Genomic DNA, 24,041 nt, shown 5'->3' on the forward strand with positions numbered 1-24,041 from the left:
AGGCCTGGAGGTCTAGGGACTAAATTGACGTGGGAAGGAGCAAATACACATCTGCATTGATAAGTTAGTTAAAGCAACAATTTTCAGGGTTCTGGTGCCCAGGCAGATTGGGTCTGGGGAGTAGGTGAAAAATGAAATGAAAAACACCTCCTCAAGTGGGAACCTACTTTTCTTGAATCTGGGGTTGATTTCTCATCTTCACCTTTCTTATCTCTGTGTTCCTTGTTTTTCACATAGCAAAAGAATATACAAACCTGCCGGACACAATGCAGAGCAGAAAAGCCTACACTAACTTATATAATTACTCCCTTGCAAATTTTGTAATAAATAATTATATAATCCTATTATGTGCTTTATTTCTTTGAATAAACATGTGGATGAAGGTGAGCCAGTTGATGTAGTGAATCAAGATTTTCAGAAAGCTTTTGATCAGGTTCCTCATGAGAGACTCCTAAGAAAATTAAAAAGTCATGGGATAGGAGGCAATGTCCTTTTGTGGATTAGGAACTGGATATTGGTCAGAAGACAGAGGGTAGAGTTAAATGGCCATTTTTCTCAATGGAAGAGAGTGAATATTTATAAATGATACGGAAATTGGAACAAGTGAGGTGATTACATTTGCAGATAACACAAAACTATTCGAAAAATAATCCAAATCATAGTTGCTTGATGCTAGGGTCACCTTGGGGGTAAGCACTCAAGAAAAAAATCTAGGTGTCATTGTAGATAATACGCTGAAATCTTCTGCTTTTACCACATTCTCTGGGAAAGAATTCCAGAGTTTAATTACACATTGAGTGAAGAAATATTTTCTCCGATTCGTTTTAAATTTACTACTTTCTAGCTTCATTGCATGCCCCCTAGTGCTAGTATTTTTGGAAAGAGTAAACAAGCTATTCACATCTACCCACTCATTATTTTATTACTACTACTTATCATTTCTATAGTGCTACTACACGTACGCAGCGCTGTACTCTGGACAGAGACAGTCCCTGCTCGACAGAGCTTACAATCTAATTATTTTATAGACCTCTATCATATCTCCCCTCAGCCATCTCTTCTCCAAGCTGAAGAGCCCTAACCGCTTTAGCCTCTCCTCATAGGGAAGTTTTCCCATCCCCATTTTTGTCGCCCTACTCTGTACCTTTTCTAATTCTACTATATCTTTTTTCAGATGCGGTAACCAGAATTGCACCTAGTATTTGAGGATGCGGTCTCACCATGGAGCGAAAGAAAGGCATTATAACGTCCTCATTTTTGTTTTCCATTCCTTTCCTAATAATTCCTAACATGCTATTTGCTGTCTTAGCTGCTGCCGCACACAGAGCACAGGGTTTTGACGTATCATCAACAATAACAGCTAGATTCTTTTGCTGATTGGAGACTCCTAATGTGGAATCTTGCATCATAGTTTGGGTTCCTCTTTCCCACATGCATCACTTTGCACTTGCTCATATTAAACATCATCTGCCAGTCTTATAAGATCCTCCTGCAGTTTCACACAATCCTCTTGAATAACTTTGTGTTGTCTGCACATTCAATTACCTTACTAGTTACTCCCATCTCTAGGTCATTTATAAATATGTTAAAAAGCAGCGGTCCCAGCACAGACCCCTGGGGAACCCCACTATCTACCCTTCTCCATTGAGAATACTAACCATTTAACCCTACTCTCTGTTTTCTATCTTTTAACCATCATCACATGTTTCACTGTTTCTTTCTCCAGTATTGCACTGTATGCAGAGTCTGGCTTCTTGGGGTTTGTTATATTTTTATTGTTTGTTTCTGTCTCCGTGGGTCTATCTCTGTGTGAGAAAGGCCAGATATTCTGTTAGTATTGGAAGGCCAATTCTAAAATTGAGATGCACCTAAACGCCTACAAATATTAGCATCTAGGAAAGAAGTTGTCAACGTAGGCTACCATTAAAGTGTTATTACGGTTGATTGAATTAGGTGTATCAGGTTTAAGTCTTTTTTTTGTCAGATAAATGCTTTTGATTTGACAACTGATCCATTTCCTCTTCATTGTACAGTCCCTCAGGGATCCATTCTTTTTATTTAACAAATTCTTGAGTCCCTTAGCAACAGTCATACAAGACCATGATATTTCTCTTCATATTTATGCCAAAGACATTTTGTTGTTTTATGGACCCTGATGAGATCAATTTGTTACCTTTGCAAACTTGTTTAAGCTCTATTGCCTCATTGCTTTGGGAATGTTGACGTGCTCAACCTCGAGAAGATAACTGCCTGCTGGCTTACAGATCGTCCAAATTGGCCAAGTTGTGATTTAAGAGTATTTGATACTCAGATTATACCAGTTGATTCCATCAGTTATTTGGGTGTCCTTATTAATTACAAACTCTCATTTACACCACAAGTTTTAGCCTTAGTGGAATCTGTTGGGGGTTTTTTTGTCCTGAGACAGCTTTGTTTGGTTCGTAGTTATTTTGACTTTACCACTTTTACATGCTTTCCTGACTCCGAGGTTAGATTACTGTGACATCGTTTATGCTGTGATTTCTAAATTCAATTTAAAGAAAGTTCAAGCATTGCAAAATTCAGCCATCCACATGTTATGCCATGCTTGTAAATCTGATCACATAACTCCATTATTGGTCCAGTATCATTGCTTACCGATCGAGTTCAGGATCAAATATAAGATTCTAGTCCTTGCATTGCAAGCTTTCTATAGGCCTTTCACAGTATCTTACAAATCTAACCACGCCCTACTGCCTAACACGGTTGCTTCATTCCTTTCATGATCATTGCCTTGTACTTCCTAGGCCTGCCCTGCACACTACGAGTCAACATGTGATTGGATATTCTTCTATTGTAAACCCTGCAGCATGGAATTGTCTTCCTCTACAACTTAGAACTGAGATAGCCTTCCCTAAGTTTCTTTTAAACTGTTCATTGAGAATAAACCCATGGTAAACAATACACAGAATAATTTTTCCCCCCAAAATACAATCATAACTCCTTCCCTAAGTTTAAAAAGACATTCATTTTCCATCAACCATTTAGAAGGTCAGCTGGGACATATGGGGGAGTAAATCCTATGGGTTAATGTTTGCATACACTGATGTGCTTGAAATTGCCATTCTGGAGATTGTGTCTATGTGTTTGTTGGTCTTTTTTCTTTTAAGTCGCTGGTGAATGACATCTAGTTTGAATGAAACCTTTGCTATCTTACCTTGGTGTTCCTTTCAAACTCTTCATTGTGGATTAGACTGTGCATTGTTTTGGCCTGCCTGTCAGATAAGGTGGTATAGAAAACCTAAGTAAATTAATGAAGTATTTTACCGTTAATCCCAGTTATTAGTAAGTAGGTCTCATTGCACAAAATGGGACCTGTGCTAAAATAGCCCGAATTAGTGGTAAAATAACACATCTTAACAGTAGCACAACATTGATAACGTCCCCCCCCCCCCCTTTAAGGGCCAGTAGGGTACCCAATGCTCTCTGCAGATACCCACTTAACTTACGTAGTGCATATTTGCTGGGGGGAGGGTATACACAGGGGTGGAGCAAGGGCAGGATTCCCAGTTACAAACGTAACTTATAGAATACTGTAAGCTATGCAACTCTCTACCTGCCACTTACACCGACCAGATCTATAGCTGCCACAACTGCAAGCTCCTAAATGTTAGATGCACTATAATGGAACCTTATAGCATAGGGCTCCTAATACACACCCTCAAGCACCTAAATGGAGGCAGTTATAGAACTGCCCCCTTAATGTACGAGTAGGGATCTGTACTAATCTGGCTTGTTTAGTTTTTCAGTAGGTGAATTGATGTTCTACTACTCATTGCAATGTTTACTGCCTTTTCCTAGGTAGGCCTTTGTTGTATGACTCCTGGAAGTTAATGCTATTATGGTACGGTAGAATTGCACTACAGGTCTTGAGTGACTTTTGTAGGGTTTTGCATTACTTCACAACATACCTGGTACTGGAATTTGGATTTAGCTCAGGCCTTTCTCAGTAGTAGTTCTATGTCAGTTACATTCAGGAACAGTAGCTATTTTCCTGTCCCTGGAAGGCGTACCCAAGGCAATTAAGTGGCATCCAAGATCTTAAGTAGCAGCAGTGGGATTTGAACCCTGGTTTCCCTGGCTCTCAGCCTGCTGCTCTAATCATTAGGTACATTTTATTACAGATAATACATATTCCAAACATGTTTAGTAACTCAACAATAAACGAAAGGGCAGCAGATCTGAAGCCTAGTGGCCATTTGATAAACTACCAAAAAAACTGACAGGCAAATCATTTTATGGTCCCAATAACAGAATTTCTGATAAAAAGCTAATGAGCATCACTATTCACATGGCCAACAGGAAGATGCTGGACTGGGGAGCTGGGACACAAGGAGCCAAGTGTTAAAGTACCTGTATATATTTCTGACATACTGCAAATACTGTTCTGTTTAATATATTGTATTGTTTTGATGTGCATTGTTATGATTTTTTGGCAAATAATTCTTTGAAGTGTAACCAGTGTGCATAATGCCATCAGTAACAGAGGTGATGGGGGAGGTAGTTGGTACAATTACATCAGACCAACTCAGTGAAGGGATTTTTTCCTGCTGTAATCAAAAGTGACCCCACTGACCTCTCCTGCCCACTTAAATCGCTTTATCAGGCCCTTTATAAATATTACACCACCACTGTATCAGAAAAGCACTGGGATCACAACCCTAAGAGAATTAAGGAAAACGAAGAAGTAATGATCACCTGGAATATTCCAATACCAAATGATGAAATGCTTGATGCAAGAAAAGTAGACATTGTGAGAGAGGAGAAAAACACGAGGCACAAAGTCCAGACAATTATTTTGTGAATCAGTTGGACAGGGAGAGATCCTTAAACACCAAGAAATGTAGTCAGAGATCAAGAAGATGTGACATAAGAACACAGAAATATTTCTCATTGTATTAGAGGCAACAGGTTTGATTAAAAATTATTTTCACGTACACCTGGATAGGATGCCTATGAACTTATAAACTCCAGAAGGAAGTTCTCTGGCACAGTGCAAGTACTACAGAGACTATTAGCAGTAAAGTTGAGCCTAGTTTAGGAGTGAGGTTCATTACTGTCATTGTATATGCAAAGAAAAAAAATTGAAGGTATTGACCCTATGCCAAGACCCATCCACAAGCCAACATAGGCCAAGACCTACCAAGACATGTTGAGACTCACAAACACAGATGTAACCCAGCCAAGTGCCTACCAGTCAGCAGAGACAGGCCAGGGACACCGCACATACCAAGACTCACACAAGCCCAGACCCAGCCACATCCAAAGAGCCAAAAAAAAAAAAATGTACCCTAGCCAAGTGCATACAACAAGCCAAGACAGGCCAAGATCCACTTATTGACATAAGCTTCTTTTACCTGTAGTTGCAAAAAAGCAGTAACCTGAAATAAGACCTATTGGCAAGTGAGTGGCCTCTAGAGCAGAAGTCTGGAACTTGGATAATGGAGAGACTGCTGTGCGGACGGCTCTACCTGGTCTCACTCACACTGACTCCTTTGCTTTACACTATTCAAGGACTCTTGCATGGTTGAGGTGGCTGAGATATTGTAACCTTTTATCATCCGCATAGGCCAGAACCTTCAGCGTTTGATTCCCTAAGGGAAAACCTGTAATCTTGGGCTGTTTTTGCACAGGAGTGGGTCTAAGTACAATGCAAATAAGAGCGGGGATAGGGGGCAACCCTGGCAAATGCCTCGTTCAATTGAGAAATGGTCTGGGTTTCTGCCAGGTACTTGTGACCTGGCTTGGCCACTGTTTGGAAAACAGGATACTGGGCTAGATGGACCATTGGTCTGACCCAGTATGGCTAGTCTTATGTTCATGTTCGAGTGTCATGTGCCAGAGTGGCATTACAGATCAGCACTGGCATGGTCTGTGCCCTATAACCATTCGTCATGACTTGATGTGGCAGTGCAGAGCAACGGGAGCAGTACGTACATGTTCCAGAAAGAGATGGAGCTCAGGATGGCTGGCAGGATTGATGGTAGCTTCAAACAACGGTAGGAAAATATTCTGCAGCATCTCCTGGAAATTGGCCAACTGCTTCTTGGCATGGTAGACGTCACTGGGATAGAGAAGAAAGAGGAGGCGAATTTATTTATTTATATATTTTACACATTTACAGACTGCTTAAATCAAAGCGGAGGAGAAAAGAGTTACAGAGTGAAAGTCAGAGACAGCGAATGAGAAGGTACAACTGAGAGAGGAGGAAAGGCGGAGAAACAGAGGGGAAGGGAAGAGAGAGATTTTTTTTTAATGTACTTTAGATCCACCCAAAGAAGTACAGCAGCTACAGCTTGACATAAAACCTGCCATTTTATTAACAGCATAACATTAAAATATTTGTTTTTAGATTTGTGATATGCTTCCTTTCTGTGGTACAATCAAAGCAGTTTATATATTGCATTCAGGTACTTTCTCTGTCCCTAGTGGGCTCACAATCTCTGTTTTGTGTCTGGTGCAATGGAGGGTTAAATAACTTACCCGGGGTCACAAGGAGCCACAGTGGGATTTGAACCCAGTTCCCTGGGTTCCCAGCCCACTGCATTAACCATTAAGCTTCTCTTCCACTCTAAAAATAAGCATACTTTAATCCTAGTAATACGAACATGATACAGTAGCAGAAATATAACAATCATACAACAGAAATATAATACATGTGAATACAATACACATGATACCATAATAGATAGCATGGAAGAACATTCAAATAACAGAGATATGATACTGATAATGTCAGCACAATACAAATGAAAATACAAATGAAATACCTCAGTGGACACACATTAGAATACTCAAATAACAAAGGATAAATTCTGTCAACTAATGTAATCATTGTTAAAGCAGAGCATAAAGGCAGTGGAGTGTAAGACTAGATAAAATAACACTCTTTTTTCTTTAGATTTTATGGGGTCGATATTCATCGGTAACCACCGTGCGCTGAGTTAACCCCAGATGTTCAATGCCAGGGCACGTCCGAACTTCAGCACTGAATATTGGGTCAGTACATCAACCCAAAGTCCACCAAGACATTGGCCGATACTGAGACCGGTGCCCATTGAGCTTGGCGGATAAAGTTAGGACAGCCTTTATACCATCCCAGCTTTATCAGCTTACTTAGCGGACTTAATATCACCTCTAACTGGTTAAGTAGCAGCTCTGCCCAAACTCCGCCCCAGACCACCCCTAGCCTAGTTAAAGAGCTGCTGAATATGAACAACCAGCCAGCTTGGCAGGGTTTAACTAACTAACATATCTGCAAAGAGGTGGGAAAATGTGGGATACAAATGCAATAAATAAATAAATAAAAAATAGTATTGGCTAGTTTTTCTTCCATTTACATCTTTGCTTTCCTGACTACTCTACCAGTTTCTCTTAGCTTTTCCAGATATGGTTGCCTGTCTTCCTCTTTCTGCAATCTCTTGTAGTTTATAAAGGCTAAACTTTTTCCTTACCTTTTCAGCTATAACTTTTGAAAACAAAAACAGCCTCTTTTTCCTCTTAAATTTTATTTACTTTCCTTACAAAAAGGTTTGTTGCGCTTACAATAGCTGCTTTCAGTTTTGACCACTGCTTTCCAACTTCCAGATGTTCCCATCCAGACAGCAATTCCGAGAGGGAATCCCCCATCCGAATACAGTTAGTTTTTTTGAAGTCTAGAACCTTCACTGTTGAATAAACCCCGTCCACACCTATCTTAATATTAAACCACCAGATAATCACCTACTAGAACATCAGAAACACTCCCCCCATTCGTAAGCACCAAGTCCAGTATGGCTCCATCTCAGGTGGGTTCCATTACCAACTGCTGGAATAGTTCCTCCTGCAGAGAATCCAGGATCTATCTGCTTCTAAAGGACCCCGCAATAGAGATATCCCAATCAACATCTGGCAAATTAAAATCACCTATTAGTAGTACTTTCCCTTTCACAGCTATATTTTGAATGCTTTCAATTAAATCTCTGTCTACTTTTTCTGTCTGTAAAGGAAGCCTGTATATCACACCTATATAAATACATTTGCTATTCCCTCTTTCCAGATTGACCCACAGCCTCTTCCTTACCCTGTAGGGTTTGCAATTGTGTGACTTTAATATTAATCTTTAACATATAATACCACTCCCCCTCCCTTTCTTCCTACCCTATTTTTCCTGAACAGATCACAGTCCAGTATAACTATAACCATCAATAATTGACTGCTTCATGGAGCAGCTGGTTCAGTAACTGACAAGAGGGGGTACAGAAGCCAACTTTTCAAAATGACTTGGGTGCTCAACTCGGCACACATCATACAAGGAACTAACTAGTTTTAAGAAGGAAAAACGCACATAAGATTAGTCATACTGGGTCAGACCAATCGTCCATCCAGCCCAGTATCCTAATTCCAACAACGGCTAATCCAGGTCAAGCAGTGGCTTCCCCCATGTGCATCTCACATTGAATGTCATCTGCCATTTGGTCTCCCAGTCTCGTAAGGTCCAGCTTTGAATAACTTTGTGTCATAAGAAAATGTAATTACCTCACTAGTTGTTCCCATCTCTAGATCATTTATAAATATGTACAGTTAAGCTATGGGACTCATTGACATGGTAAAAGTAGTTAGCATAACTGAGTTTAAAAAAGGTTTGGAGAAGTTCCTGGAAGAAAAGTCTGTAAACCGTTACTAAAGTAGGCCTGGGGAAGGCCACTGCCCACTGCTTGTCCCTGGGGATAGGTAGCATGGAATATTGCTAGTTTTTGGGATTGTACCTTATATTGTTTTATTAAAATTTGATTAACCGCCCTTCACCATAGACAACAGAATATGTTGTATTAAGCTAACACAAATGAAGACAGATGGACATCTCTTAAATTCAGAGATGAAGGGGGAAATTATTGAGAAGCCCAGATGAATAGCCAGGTTTTTAATCAGTTCCAAATCTTCAGTAAGTAGATTCAGCACCAAGTTCAACTGGGGGAGGGGGGGAATTCTATAAAATAAGGAGCTAGCTAAGTATGCAAATGAAGACTGATGTGTAGTATCAAGCCAAACCATTGGTGGTGATGGAGGCCAAAGAATATGTAGATATCTTGATTGTAAAGGATGAGAGGAAGTATGAGAAATGAGAAGATAAATAGCAAGGAAAACCAGTCAAGAGAAGAATCTTAAAATAGGCAACCAATGAAGAGATTAGAACGTGTGGTGGAAGCATGAAACAGCCAAACGATGAAGGTGATGGAGACGAGGACTTTTTCTGAATTCAAGGAAATGGAGAACAAGCACAGAGGATGTCTGAGGGAGAGGAAAGGATTGTAGAGTTGAGAAGCTGGTGTGGATGGGCGTATTGGATATACATATGATCATTATCATGTTCTCTGTTTCTGCTGCATAGAGGGACGGGAACCGTTAGCTCCTGAGGCCCCCGGGCTCACCGCTGGACTTTAGTCCTGGATCGGCTCAACATCATTAATCCTATGCCTCCCTTGGCCTGGGGTGTCGTCGGGAGCCTGTTATGCTGCGTCCGGCTGTTTGTAGCGGCCAGATTACGCCGTTTCTGAGTGCCGCCGCTTGGGTCATTCATACCGTCCGCGTCTGGCAGTGCGAGCGATCAGCTGTTCGGTCGAGCACTGACTCCCTCCGGCTGCCTTTGATGTCCTCCTCTATTCTTTGAGTCGCTTACTGCTGCCGCATTTTGGCTGCCACTACGGGCACTCCGCCTGCTGCCCGTTGGCCCTGGGCATGTTCTTCATCCGTTGGCTGCTGTGGCTGGGCCATTGGGCCTCGTGGAACTGCGTCACCTGGTTGCTGCATCCATCGTCTAGGGAGCAGAAGACGGTTGAAAAGCTGCTTTCCACTTCTTCTGCAGCCGGTTTCCTCGATCTGGCCTGTCCGGGCTCTCATCTCATCCTGCCACGGTTTGAGTTCAATCAACTGAAGTCCTTCCTACCATCATATCTATGGACCATCCTGGACTTTAATTTCACCATTCCTGTTGTTTATTTTTCTCTGGTTCCTTGCTTCTCTCTGCTCAAATTCAGATCAATTTGTAATTGAATTCTCAGCTCTGGCCAACGCTTTGCAATGCATTTTCCCTCCCCTTCCATTGTCATTGTGATTATTCATCAGTTCATTGTAAGCTGCTTTGATGCTGCTTTAAGTGGTATAAAGCGGGGTATAAATGTTCTGAATAAATAAATAAATATGTAAATTAGTGAGAAAGAAAGAGGAGGAAAAACAAGAGGATGAGAGGGAATAAAGGCAGGGAAGAAGGGAGAGAGGGAATGAGAGAAGCAGGTGAGAAGGCAGATAGAAGAGAGGGATGAGAGGACCAAAGTAGAGAAGAAAGAAGACAGGAAGAGCTTAGGTGAATAGAAAGACTGGGAGGAGGAAGAGAACTTACGAAATCAGGTAAAACCCTTATCAGATCAGACCCTTTTCGCTGATCCGTATTCTAGGGAACAGAAGTGCAATATGCATGCTGGGCTCAGAGGACTATTGAATTCATGGTGAGCATCATGATTGGCTTGGCAGAGTGGGTGTAGCATGTCTGCTCAGCTTGGGGGAAGGGCAGGAAGAATGCAGTGCATTTTGTGGGGGCTGAAGAACACTATGGCGTGCACACTGAACTGAGTAGAGGGAGCAACTGTGGCATATGTGCTGGGCTGGGGGGACAGATTATAGTAACATGCTTAGCCAAGGAGGGGGCAACGTTATACATGCTGGGTTGGAGGGCCTATAGCATGCATGCTGGCTTAGCAGACCTATCGTATTCATGCTGTTTTTAAAACTTTTTTGTTCATAATATTCAAACATCTTTACATTCAAAGAATTCACTTATGAATGATAATGGCAAAAGCAGCAAAAAATGCAAAATACTCGTAACAAACTACAAACTAAACGTATCCCTACACTGGTGGAAGAAGGGATTACATCAAATACAAGAACACACATCCTACAGCACAAGAGGTCAAGTAAACACGAAAACATTCTGGCAACTGATATATAACAATGAATGGTCAGCACAAACAGACTCCAAATACTTCCTCATGGAATGGAACAAAAGATGCAAATGCATACTAGATGAAATAGCACCCTTAAGAACAAGAACCTCACGAAAGCATAACCCAATACCATGGTTCAACGATGAACTGAAAAAACTAACAACACAATCCAGGAAACTCAAACGAGCATGGAGAAAAACAAAAGACGAACACACACTCAACACATGGAAACAATCACAAAGAAAATACAAATATGCAATAAGACAGACCAAAAGATCATACTATAAAACTAAAATAGGGACAGATTACAAAGACACAAAGAAATTATACCAACTCGTGAACAAACTCCTAGACACCAACTTGGTCACTACAACAAATACAGACATCCCATCTGCAGACAAACTTGCTAAGTATTGCAATGAAAAAATTGCAAACCTACACAACACGCTACCTCATGACAACACTGACATCGAAAACTTCCTAAATGAGTTGGACCCAACCACTGGAGAATACCCAGCTGACCGAACCTGGTTAAACTTCACCCTCCTTACCATCGATACAGTTATACAGGCGATCAGCAAGTTCTCCAACACTCACTGCAAACTAGATATATGTCCCAACTACCTAATGAAATCCGCCCCTGACCGCTTCATAGCAGAACTCACATCTCACCTAAACAACATGCTTCAGCAAGGTCTCTTCCCTAAGGAAAATGGCAACATCCTACTCACCCCGATACCAAAAGACACCAAGAAAAACAGAAATGAAATCACTAACTATCGTCCAGTAGCATCCATCCCGTTGTTAGTCAAACTGATGGAAAGCATGGTAGCCAAACAACTTACAGATTATATAAACAAATTCTCAATATTACACAAATCACAATCAGGTTTTCGCCCCCTCCACAGCACAGAAACAGTACTACTCACTCTTCTAGCCAAATTCAAGAAGAAATAGCAACAGGCAAAAACATCCACCTCCTCCAATTCGACATGTCTAGAGCATTCGACATGGTAAACCGTAATATATTAATAAGATTAATCGATAAGTTTGGAATCGGTGGAAACATACTTAGCTGGATCAAGGGTTTCCTAACCACAAGAACATATCAAGTAAAATCAAACTCAAACATATCATCACCGTGGAAAGCAAACTGTGGAGTACCACAAGGATCACCGCTATCACCGATCCTCTTCAACCTAATGATCAGGGCCGGTCTTAGGCAGAGGCGACCGAGGCGGCCGCATAGGGCCCCGCGCCTAAGGGGGCCCCGCGCGGCGTGCCTTGCCTCTGCCTCGCCGACCACGCTCGTCTGCCCTCCACCCATGTCCCGCGACGCAAGTCTCCTTGTTCCCCTCCCTCCAGCCACCTGAGGGATAATTTTATCAATGGGGTGGAGCTATGGTGGGGGCGAGACTACAGTGGGGCGGGGCTATGGTGGGGGTGGGGCTAGGATGGGGCCCCACCAAATTGGTCTGCATAGGGCCCCGCACTTGCTAAGACCGGCCCTGCTAATGATGACCCCACTAGCCAAATCCTTATCCAACCAAGGCTTTAACCCTTTCATCTATGCAGACGATGTCACAATATACATTCCTTATAAATCTAACCTGACAGAAATCACCAACGAAATCAAGAACAGCTTGAACATCATGGATTCTTGGGCTAATGCATTTCAACTAAAACTCAACAAAGAAAAAACACACTGTCTCATCCTCTCGTCCCAACACAGTGCGGACAACCCCACAATCATCAACATCCCATATCACATCCTCCCTATCTCAGACAGCCTGAAAATCCTCAGCGTTACAATGGACCGCTACTTAATGCTAGAAAGCCAAGTGACATCCACGACAAAGAAAATGTTCCACTCAATGTGGAAATTCAAACGCGTGAAGCAACTCTTCCCGAGGAAAACATTTCGCAACCTGGTACAATCAATGGTACTAAGCCATGTAGACTACTGCAATGGAATCTATGCGGGATGTAAAGAACAAACCTTAAAGAAACTTCAGACCGCTCAAAACACGGCAGCTAGGCTTATCTTCGGAAAAAACGCAATTTGAAAGTGCAAAACCCCTCCGTGAAAAACTACCCAATCAAAGAATGCATTGCTTTCAAAATCTGCACTCTGGTTCACAAAATTATCTACGGTGAAGCCCCGGGATATATGACAGACTTGATCGGCCTACCAACTAGAAACATATCCGAATCAACACGAACGTACCTAAATCTGCATTACCCAAGCTGCAAAGGACTCAAATACAAATCAACCTATGAATCCAGTTTTTCCTACATTAGCAGACAACTGTGGAACGCATTACCAAAAGCCTTGAAAACCACATACGATCACCTAAACTTCCGGAAAACATTAAAAACTAACCTGTTTAAAAAGGTATACCCTGCCGACCCAACATAAATACCTGATATCTGCAACACAACAAAACTAAAGAACGCAATGGACATAACACAACTCTTCCGTTATACGATGCCCTAATGTGGCTGTGCCACATGAACTTTATCTTACCACAACATCACTTTGTATTTGTTCACACCAGAGTCTGCAAACGCCTCTCCGGTACTATGTAAGCCAAATTGAGCCTACAAATAGGTGGGAAATTTTGGGATACAAATGTAACAAATAAAATAAATAACAATGAAGAAATTTTAAAAAGGGGGAAATTACCCTCTAAACTCAGTCCACAAATTATTGAGCCAAGATACAAGGAAAAATACTACACAGGAAAAGTACTAATTAATACAAAATTAATTACTGGCAGAGAGAAAGGATAACAGATGCAGCCAGTCATTCATCCTGGATTCGGAGACCCAAGGCGTGAGGACAACAGCATAAGCGTTAAGCTGGGAGAAGTCTACAGCAAGTCCAGCCAGGAGAGTCAAGGTTTTCTTCATGCATTAGGTGGGTGGAGGGAGGTGATGGCAGGCCAATGGCATACATGCAGAGCTATTTGGGGGGAGGGGAGAATGACTATGGCATTCACAGTGGGCATTGGGGGACAGAGAGACTACAGAATGCAAACCAAGTCAGAGGTGGAGGGATACTACCTACAGAGCAAACTGGGGGGGGGGGGGGGGGAGGAAGACTATGGCATTTATACTGGACCAAGGAGGGAGAGGACTATGGCAGACATACTAGACACAGCCAAGCACTGCTAGGTCTGCAATACTGACATACTCACAAGAGCCGTGGGATTTGCACCAGCCACCGCACGTTGTTGGAATGGACCTTATGATACACAGCCCACCGGGCCAGACTGTCCCATTCATCCCGGGAACGGCCATAGATGGAGAGTCGCAGCTCTGCGTTCTGGTATTTACTCTCCTCTAGGTCAAACATCACCTCCTGAGAAGGGAGAAGGTGCAGTAAATACAATGGTCCAGACATTTACTACTTGTGTAGAAAAGAGAAACAACTGTTTACCTTGATAATATGTGCAAAGTACTTTCCAGAGACTTGGTTATCAGTTTTGATAAAGATCTCTCGAAGGATGGATTCCCCGATTGGATTGTACTTAGCATTAAACTTATCGAAACGGTGAAATGTATTTCTGTCCTGTACAATAAAAGGCAAGTGAGATTATCGTTACTAGAGCGAAGAACCTCTTCTTGTGTTTATACCCTAGCACACACATGAAGCTCTGTATCCGCTCTTTCCTTCTATACATACAAGGACTATTACTAACCACACCCTCTCCAAAAGACATTACACAATGTGATACCCGCAAGTGAGCCTTCTCCGGAGTAGCCCTCACACTCTGGAATGCACTGCCTGAAAGGCTCCGCTTAACACAAGACTACCTCTACTTCAGGAAGCAGGTGAAAACTTGGCTCGTCAACCAAGCCTTTAATGGAAGAAGTAACTAACTTGTTAGTCTCACAAACACACACAAGGATTGACTCAGGCTGCACATACTGCAGCGGGACATGTTTATCCACTCCTACCCTAGCTGAGATAATATTTAACCATCTCTCTGACCTCACGTGCAACTTCATGTGCAACTATGGGGGAAGACAGTATATACACAGAGGGGAGTGCGTGAACACATTTATTTCAGCTCAGTACTAATAGTATACTATTTACAATGTCAACACAATACATAATAGAACATTTTAATTGACAGTGCAGGGTATAAGCAAAGATGGAACATAAGAGCAGTTGGAAAGTTAGGTGATTATTTCAATCACCTTACTTTCCAACTCCTCTTATGTTCCATCTTTGCTTATATCCTGCGCCGTCAATTAAAATGTTCTAGTAGGTATTGTGTTGATATTGTAAGTAGTATAGTATGCCATACTTTGTATTGTTATTTGATTGTTTTTACTGCTGTAATTGTCTATTGCTTATGTTTGATTTATTCTTACCGTACACCGCCTTGAGTGAATTCCTTCAAAAAGGCAGTAAATAAGTCCTAATAAATAAATAAATAAATGTGTTCACACACTCCCCTCTGTGTATATACTGTCTTCCCCCATAAACACATGATTGTCCTCTCCATGTGTTCACACCCCCATATACATACTGCCTCCCTCTGTGTACATAAAAAGGCAGACCTTCTGGTCTTTTGTAGGAAATGACCACAATTACTGCTCATTGTCTTTCCAATATCATTCTCACAAACCAATTGCTCTCTCTAATAATGGTCACCAACATATAGTAGACTTTGGTAGCTGCAGCCCAGTAGATCTGTAAACTTTTGTATAGTCTTTCCAGTGTGTCTGAGCATTAAAAAACAAGCTCTCCTAATGTTTGGGGAGTAGATAAATAAACAGCACAAATTCCATGGTCTTGCTACGTGTGCCAATAATTTCTTCAAGGCTTCTGGATCCGAGAACTTTAAGGTGCATTTTCATGTGCAACCCTGATTTTGGCAGGATGTACAGATTCATGCTGTACAGGGCCATTGCACACCGCTCCTCTGTGACTCTCGGTGAGTAGTCCGGGAACTACCAGATTTTCATACCTTTATAGTCCGATGCCCACTTGCTTATATAAAGGCTCAACAGTTTGCTCTTAGCCAGCGTAGTTTAAAATTCTTGCCAGTACTGGCCTTGGTTGATCTCCATTTTCTCTACGGGTACCTATGTAGCGTACACAGTCTACCTTCATAAATCTTTCTGTCAATATAAGTCCCAAAATATCCTATAGCCACTTCTCTGCAAATTCCAGAGCTCATGGTCCTTCCCTAATTCAGTTAATCCTATGATTTGTACTTTTCTTCTATTATTCACAGGTGGACATCAACAGCTTCTGCCCTGTTCTTCTGTCACATTATTCTTTACTCCATGTGCTGCAATCACATGGCTTGCCATTCTAAACTTTTCTTGAAATCATCCACAGAAACTTATAGTTTGAAAAGTTGATCACCTACTGAGTTCTCTCATTGCATCTTCCTGTAAAGTGACCAAAGACAGAGTAGTCTCCAGATTGATGCCATCTTATTTTCCATGGTGGGGCATTTTCGAAAGGGATGTCCAAGTTTTGATGAGGACGTCCTCTCAAAACGTCCCCATCCAGGGGCGGGGAAACCCGTATTTTGAAACAAGATGGACGTCCATCTTTTGTTTTGATAATACGGTCAGGGACGTCCAAATCCTGAAATTTGATAGTCCTTAGAGATGGTCATCACTAGACTTGGTCATTTCTGATTTTCGGCGATAATCGAAACCAAGGACGTCCATCTCAGAAACGACCAAATGCAAGACATTTGGTCATGGGAGGAGCCAGCATTTCTAGTGCACTGGTCCCCCTCACATGTCAGGACTGCAATTGGGCACCCTAGGGGGCACTGCAGTGGACTTCATAAATTGCTCCCAGGTACATAGCTCCCTTACCTAGTGTGCTGAGCCCTCCAAAATCCCCCCAAAACCCACTACCCACAACTGTACACCACTACCATAGCCCTTACGGGTAAAGGGGGGGCACCTAGATGTCGGCACAGTGGGTTTGTGGTGGGTTTTGGAGGGCTTGCTGTTTCTTCCACAAATGTAACAGGTTGTGGGTGGGGGATGGGCCTGGGTCCGCCTGCCTGAAGTGCACTGCAGTACCCACTAAAACTGCTCCAGGGACCTGCATACTGCTGTGATGGACCCGAGTATGACATCTGAGGCTGGCAATCAATATTTTTAAAGATGTTTTTGAGGGTGGGAGGGGGTTAGTGACCACTGGAGGAGTAAGGGGAGGTCATCCCCGATTCTCTCTGGTGGTCATCTGGTCATTTCGGGCAACTTTTTGTGCCTTGGTCGTAAGAAAAACACGACCAGGTAAAGTCGTCCAAGTGGTCTTCAGGGACATCCTTGTTTCTTTTGATTATGGGTCGAGGACGTCCTAGTGTTAGGCATGCCCAAGTCCCGCGTTCGCTACACCTCCAATACGCCTCCTTGAACTTTGGCCATCTCTGCGATGAAAAGCAGTTGAGGACGTCCAAAATCGGCTTTCGATTATACCGATTTGGATGACTCTATGAGAAGGACGTCCATTTTCCAATTTATGTTGAAAGCTGGGTGTCCTTCTCTTTCGAAAATGAGCCCAATGAGGTCATAGTCTTCCTGTGGGGTTCATATTACCTCTTGCTGTTCATGTACCTGTGTTCAACTGAGCACACAGACTCTCTGTGTCAGCTGGCTGAAGTTACCATGCCAATATCAGTTATAGGGGTTAGAGGCCGACTGAATTTCAGTTTTGGTTATGGTACTGAACTGGCCCCAAATCCTTTTTCTGCCTGGTTTTGGTTTCGGCTAAAAGGCTAATGCCATGGTTTTGGTTAAAACTGATTTGAGTATGTGTTTTCGGTGGAAGCCGAAAATATGTGCTTTATCATGTTTGTCTCCCTCCCTTCCGAACAGGAGTTGCCCACCTGTACATGCCTCCCCCCACCCCTTGGGCCTATCTTACAATCCCTGGCAGTCTAAGTGTATAGTCAGGGCAGGGGGTGATCCCCAGTCGCTCCTACCCATGTTGGTTCTGCTATCAAAATGGCTGTCATGACCTCTAGTGGTAATCTCATGACACTGCCGTAAGAGGTCATGGCAGCAATTTTGCGAGTAGAGCCAACATGGGAAGAGCAACTGGAGATTACCCCCTGCCCTGACTACACTCCTAGACCACCATGGATTGTAAGGTAGGCGGGTGGGGATACTCTTTGTAATCTGTATTTTTTTTTTCTGCAGTTATGATCTTGCACAGTAGTTTATATGTATAATCCCCTGGTAAACCGGGTTTGGAAATTTTCCTTGGGGGATTATCGCACTGCTGTAGAACTTTCCGGAGTTACTGGGGGGAGGGAGAACACCATGAGTGGGAGGGTGAAGAGCCAGCCCTGAGAAAGGATTAGCAGAAAGTGACTGACAGTAGGAATTATAGTTGGGGTGGGAGTTGAGAAGTTATAAAAGTGATAAGATTAGTGAGCACATGGTCTTTGGTTGCCTTCACTCCTGCCAGGACCCATGAGGAGAGGGGTGTACAGGACAGGCCCAACAACTTAAGGATGAATAAAGAGGAGGTTTTAGCCAACAAGCATTAACTGGAGTGTGAGGAGTGCTCTGGGTAGGTAGAAAGGGTTAACCCAGCCCGGGAGCAGGACAGGAAATAGCCTGTTTGGTGCCAGAAGCAGCAGCTTGAAGAAGTGCCCCTCTAGGGGAAAGCCTAAGTACATAAGTATTGCCATACTGGGACAGATCGAAGGCCCATCAAGCCCAGCATCCTGTTTCCAACAATGGCCAATCCAGGTTACAAGTACCTGGGAAGATCCCAAAACAGTACACTACATTTTATGCTGCTTTTCCTAGAAATAAGCAGTGGATTTTCCCTGAGTCCATTTTAATAATGATCTATGGACTTTTCCTTTAGGAAGCCATCCAAACCTTTTTTAAATCCTGCTAAGCTAACTGCTTTTACTACATTCTCTGGCAATGAATTCCAGATTTAATTGCACATTGAGTGAAAAAATATTTTCTTCGATTCATTTTAAATTTACTACTTTGTAGTTTCATTGTGTGCCCCCCTAGTCCTAGTATTTTTGGAAAGAGTAAACAAGTGATTTACATCTACCCGTTCCACTCCACTCATTATTTTACAGACCTCTATCATATCTCCCCTCATCCATCTTTTCTCCAAGCTAAAGAGTCCTAGCCACTTTAGCCTCTCTCATAAGGAAGACATCCCATCCCCTTTATCATTTTTGTCGCCCTTCTCTGTACCTTTTCTAATTCTACTATATCTTTTTTGAGAGGCGGTGATCAAAATTGAACACAATATTCGAGGTGCGGTCGCACCATGGAGCGATACAAAGGCATTATGACATCCTCATTTTTGTTTTTCATTCCTTTCCTAATAATACCCAACATTCTATTTGCTTTCTTAGCCGCCACCGCATACTGAGCAGAGGGTTTCAATGTATCATCAATGACGACACCTAGATCCCTTTCCTGGTCAGTGACTCCTAATGTGGAGCCTTGCATTACATTGCTAGGCCCACCTTGCAAGTAAGCACCCAAAAAAAGATCTAGGTGTCATTGTAAACAAAATGCTGAAATCTTCTGCGCAGTGTGCAGCGGCAGCCAAAAAAAACAAACCACAAAAAATGGCGGAAGATAAACCAAAACAGGATGCTAGGAATTATTAGGAAAGGGAAGGTAAATAAGACCAAGAATATTAAAACGCCTCTGTATCGCTCCATGGTGCGACTTCACCTTGAGTATTGTGTTCAATTCTGGTCACCATTTCACAAAAGATAGAGCAGAATTAGAAAAGGTTCAAAGACGAGAGACCAAAATGATAAAGGGGATGAACTCCTCTCATATGAGGAAAGGCTAAACAGGTTAGGGCTCTTCACCTTGGAAAAGAGATGGATGAGGGGGATATGATTGAGGTCTACAAAATCTTGAGTGGTGTAGAACAGGTAAAAGTAAATCAACTTTTCACTCTTTCAAAAAGTACAAAGACCAGGGGACACTCAATGAAATTACATGGAATTACTTTGAAAACAAATAGAATGAAATATTTTTTCTCGCAAAGAATAGTTAAGCTCTGGATCTTGCTGCTGGAGGATATAGTAACAGCATTTAGCGTATCTAGGTTAAAAAAAAGGTCTGGACAAGGTCCTGGTGGAAAAGTCCATAAACTGTTATTGAGGCGGACATTGGGAAGCCACAGTTTGCCCCGGGGTTGGTAACATAGAATGTTGCTACTATTTGGGATTCTGTCAGGTACTTGTGTCCTGGATTGACACTGATGGAAGCAGGATACTGGGCTAACGGACCACTGGTCTGACCCTGTATGGCTATTCTTATGTTCTTTAGATCCTTTGTGGGACTACAAAACAATTTTGGGCAGTTGGAAGCATTGTTTGTGTATAAACCTTGTGCTTGTAAAAGCTATGGGGATTTCCCACTGATGTCTCGTATAGGTACGTCTTTAGGGCTTTACAAAACAATTGGGAAGCATAAGGAATTCTAATCTGATAAGGAATGGAATTCCAGATTAGTGCAGCTCGATAATCAAATGTGGTTGTAAAAAAAATTTTTTTTGAATGCAAACCTCTAGGATTTGGAAAATACAACATATAGAAATTTCTGACCTCCATAGAATTCATCCTATTTAAGGGACATCAGTTTTAACATACCCTTGAATTAACTTAAAGACTAATATGCATAATTTAAATCAAATTCAGGCCTCCACCAGTAGCCAATGTAAATTGACCAACAATGGCGTAAGTTTGTCCTGCTTAGTAGCCAAAAAGATTAGTCTGGCTGCTGCATTTTGAATTAACTGAAGCTTTTTCAATAAAACCTGCAATAGGTGATAGGATAAAACTTTGTATGGCTAATCTAAAAGCTGGAGGTTCAAGACATTCCCTAATTCTCGTGAGTTTCCCTAATGCTAAAAAAAAAAAAAAGATCTTTTTACCACTACATTTACCTGTAAATCCAATGCAACATTACTAGTCATCATCAAACCCAGTATCTTCAAGCTAGACTCAAATTTAAAATTCAGATTACTAAGTTGTACTGTACTATCATTCCATACATCACTTGATTGGCCCAATAGCAAAAATGTAGTATTTTCTCTGTTCAGTTTCAAAGAATGATCTCAAATAATTAAGGCCGACCAAAGCTGGTTATCTTTTACCTACTACCACAGAACGCAGTAAAATCACTCCTGCTGAAATGCTCTAGCTCCCACTGTGTTCTCGATTACTGCCTTCGAACCCTGTTACCTACTATCCCAACAGAGGTAATTCAATGGCTGATGTTAGGACTCAACGGGCTTTTAGAGTAGGGATCACTCCCTCAACACATGGGCAAAACAGTCCTTACCCCATTGCTGAAAGGAGCAGGACTAGATGCCGCCTTACCAATAAACTATCCCCTGGTGGCCAACATTCCTCTCTTCACAAAAATGCTGGAAAGCTATGTCAACAGACAATTCTCTACATAGTTAGAATGCTTTTCCATGCTACAGATCACAGTTCAGATTCAGAACAGCACATAGTACAGAATCCCTACTTCTTAGTTACCCTCACCACTTTCATCAAACAGCACCTCTGCAAGGGTGAGCAAGTGATTCTACTCCAGTTCGACATCTCAGCTGCCTTCAATGCAGTCGACCATTTACTGCTGATTGAACGGCTCAATCAAATCAGCATCTCTGGAACAGTCCTCAAACGGTTCAGCAAATTCTTGGCAAACAGAAGATATTCAGTCAAACATAACCAACGTCTCTCCCAGTTCTGAATCCCAGGAGATTTTAATCTGCCGGATGTAGATTGGAGGGTTCCGTCTGCAAAATCGGAAAGAAGTAGAGAGATTGTGGATGCTTTCCAAAGTGGTCTGCTCAGACAAATGGTGAACGAACCCACGAGGTAGGCAGCCACGTTGGATCTGGTGCTCACGAATGGGGATAGTGTGTCAAATGTCCGAGTAGCTGCGCACCTTGGAAACAGTGACCATCAAACGGTTTATTTTGATGTAACGGCTGTGGACGGCGGCCACTCTAAACTCAAAGTCCTCGATTTCAAGCGAGCTGACTTTAACAAAATGGGAGAATACCTGAGGAAGGAGCTGATGGGCTGGGAGGACATACGAGAAGTGGAAGGACAGTGGTCCAGGCTAAAAGAAGTAATAAACAGGGCCACAGAACCTTTATGTAAGGAGAGTAAATAAAAGCAAGAGAAAAAGGAAACCAATATGGTTTTCAAAGCAAGTGGCTGAGAAAATAAAGATTAAAGAGTTAGCGTTCCAGAAATATAGAAAATCTCAAGAGGAGGAACACGGGGAGGAATACCGGATGAAACTGAAAGAAGCCAAGAGAGAGGTACGTCTGGCGAAGGCGCAAGCGGAAGAACAAATGGCTAGAAATGTAAGGAGGGGAGACAAAAACTTCTTCAGGTATATTAGTGAAAGGAGAAAGACTATAAAGGGAATTGTGAGACTAAAAGATATAACAAAACGCTATGTAGAAAATGAAGAAGAAAAAGCCAATTTGCTAAATAGATACTTTTGTTCTGTTTTCACTGAAGAAAACCCTGGGGAAGGACCGAGAGAGACTGGCAAAAGTACACCTGAAAATGAGGTGGATAGAGCGCCGTTCACGGAAGAGAGTGTGTATCAACAACTTGGAAAGCTAAAGGTGGACAAAGCCATGGGGCCGGACGGGATCCACCCCAGAATACTGAGGGAGCTCAGAGAGGTTCTGGCGGGTCCTCTTAAAGACTTGTTTAATAAATCCTTGGAGACGGGAGAGGTTCCGAGGGATTGGAGAACGGCGGAGGTGGTCCCTCTTCACAAAAGTGGGGATAGGGAAGAAGCTGGAAACTACAGGCCGGTAAGCCTCACTTCGGTTATTGGAAAAGTAATGGAAGCCATGCTGAAGGAAAGGATAGTGAATTTCCTGGAAGCCAATAAGTTGCAAGATCCGAGACAACATGGTTTCACCAAAGGGAAATCGTGCCAAACGAATCTCATTGAATTCTTTGACTGGGTGACGGGAGAATTAAATCAAGGACGTGCTATGGACGTCATCTACTTAGATTTCAGCAAGGCTTTCGACACGGTTCCCCACAGGAGGCTCTTAAATAAACTAGACAGCCTGAAAATAGGACCTGAACATGTACACCCTGGAGGAAAGGAGGAACAGGGGTGATATGATACAGACGTTCAAATATTTGAAAGGTATTAATCCGCAAACGAATCTTTTCCGGAGATGGGAAAGCGGTAGAACGAGAGGACATAAAATGAGATTGAAGGGGGGCAGACTCAGGAAAGATGTCAGGAAGTATTTTTTCACGGAGAGGGTGGTGGACGCTTGGAATGCCCTCCCGCGGGAGGTGGTGGAGATGAAAACGGTAACGGAGTTCAAACATGCGTGGGATATGCATAGAGGAATCCTGTGCAGAAGGAATGGATCCTCAGAAGCTTAGCTGAAATTGGGTGGCGGAGCAGGTGGGGGGAAGAGCGGGTGGTGGTTGGGAGGAGAGGATAGGGGAGGGCAGACTTATACAGTCTGTACCAGAGCCGCTGATGGGAAGCGGGACTGGTGGTTGGGAGGCGGGAAATACTGCTGGGCAGACTTATATGGTCTGTGCCCTGAAAAGGACAGGTACAAATTCAAGGTAAGGTATACACATATGAGTTTGTCATGGGCAGACTGGATGGACCATGCAGGTCTTTTTCTGCCGTCATCTACTATGTTACTATGATGTGGGGTCCCTCAAGGTTCCCTGCTCTCCCCAATCCTATTCAACTTCTATATGTCCTCTCTAGGTACAATCTACCTAAAACTGGGTGAACTGCTTTTGTCCTATGCCAATGACATTCTACTCCCCTACCAGTTACCTCCCCCCCCCCCCCCCCCAACCACTATCTAACTCAGACAGTAACAGCGGGAATGGATGTTATCCAGAACTGGGTCTGTCAAGCAAATTAAAATTGAATGTGTCAAAAACAAAGACTCTCTGGTTCCGAAACTTAGGGGTAGATGTTCCACCCTCAATAACACTATGTGAT

The 24,041-nt window shown here is 42.6% G+C and overlaps 1 protein-coding gene across 1 annotated transcript in view; it reads right to left on the minus strand.

Annotated features, from left to right (window-relative positions):
- AMPD2 (adenosine monophosphate deaminase 2) overlaps positions 1 to 24,041 on the minus strand; it is a 75,091-nt gene that overhangs the window by 17,781 nt on the left and 33,269 nt on the right. Inside the window, exons 11-13 of the mRNA XM_030220528.1 lie at positions 14,461 to 14,592; positions 14,219 to 14,382; positions 5,977 to 6,103 (exon numbers count right to left, since the gene is read on the minus strand). Coding sequence (XP_030076388.1) covers positions 5,977 to 6,103; positions 14,219 to 14,382; positions 14,461 to 14,592 — 423 coding nt within the window. The remainder of the gene's footprint in view (positions 1 to 5,976; positions 6,104 to 14,218; positions 14,383 to 14,460; positions 14,593 to 24,041) is intronic.

This window comes from Microcaecilia unicolor, chromosome 12, assembly GCF_901765095.1.
Source record: "Microcaecilia unicolor chromosome 12, aMicUni1.1, whole genome shotgun sequence".
In the NCBI taxonomy this organism is placed as follows: Eukaryota; Metazoa; Chordata; class Amphibia; order Gymnophiona; family Siphonopidae; genus Microcaecilia; species Microcaecilia unicolor.